Source organism: Sphaeroforma arctica (genome assembly GCF_001186125.1).
Source record: "Sphaeroforma arctica JP610 unplaced genomic scaffold supercont1.10876, whole genome shotgun sequence".
NCBI lineage: Eukaryota > Ichthyosporea > Ichthyophonida > Sphaeroforma > Sphaeroforma arctica.
In genome coordinates, this window is record NW_014029682.1 from 1 (window position 1) to 887 (window position 887).

The 887-nt window shown below is 43.3% G+C and overlaps 1 protein-coding gene across 1 annotated transcript; it reads left to right on the forward strand.

Annotated features, from left to right (window-relative positions):
• Positions 1-653: 653 nt before the first annotated feature.
• Positions 654-886, forward strand: SARC_17473 (hypothetical protein; the record flags this gene model as incomplete). Its single annotated transcript, XM_014288435.1, has 1 exon — positions 654-886. A coding segment is annotated over one exon (233 nt), but the record flags the coding sequence as incomplete, so codon positions are not given.
• Position 887: the final 1 nt, after the last annotated feature.

Below are 887 nucleotides of genomic sequence, written 5' to 3' on the forward strand. Positions count from 1 at the left end.
ATGAGAACCGCACTTAAAGGCAACTCGTATTCGTTTCTTTATCTCTTGAGTTCCCAATTACGTTAGAATATATACGAAGTTTGATGTCATTCGCGCCTACGTTCCTTCAATTAGAATTCTTTTTCTGTCGCTCTCTTGCTCACATTTCACGCCAGTTGATGAGCATTCAACGACAATGAGGTGCACGATTTGGAGAAACTAGTGATTAGTATCGAACACACAATATCATTCAGAATTTCCAACTCGAAATATATGAGCCCTATAATCCGAAAGTGTCCTATATGTTTACCATGTTGCTGTATACGTTTACCAAGTTGCTGTATACGTTTATAATGTTGCTGTATAGTTTACCATGTTGCTGTATACGTTTACCATGTTGCTGTATACGTTTACCATTTGTCGTATACGTTTACCATGTTGCTGTAGGAGTCCCATTTGTGGGTTGTCTTGTCACGGATAGCCATATCTCTCTCTCTGTGCCTCGCACTGGAGCCAATGCACAAACTATACGTTTACATGGTTTTTCGTACGTGACCGTTTGTGTAGAAAACAACCAATTGGGCAGTCTTTCTGGTGTATCTCGTAGGCCTATTCTCGATACGCAGAGGGTGTACATCACTATACCACTAACCCTATATCCCACCTCACCACAGTCCGTCTGGCAGGAGACTGTTTCAAGAAGGTTGCGGAACTCAAGAGTGATGTCAAGCACGAACAGGTATCCAACTATATAACCGCCTCACAATGCTACCGGAAGGAATGGCCTGAGGGCGCTCTGACATGTCTGTCGGCGGCAATTGACGGGTATACGGATATGGGCCGGTTTTCACAGGCAGCGAAGGTAACTAGAAGTGTTATGTATGCTCATGAGAGATTGTGGGAATAAA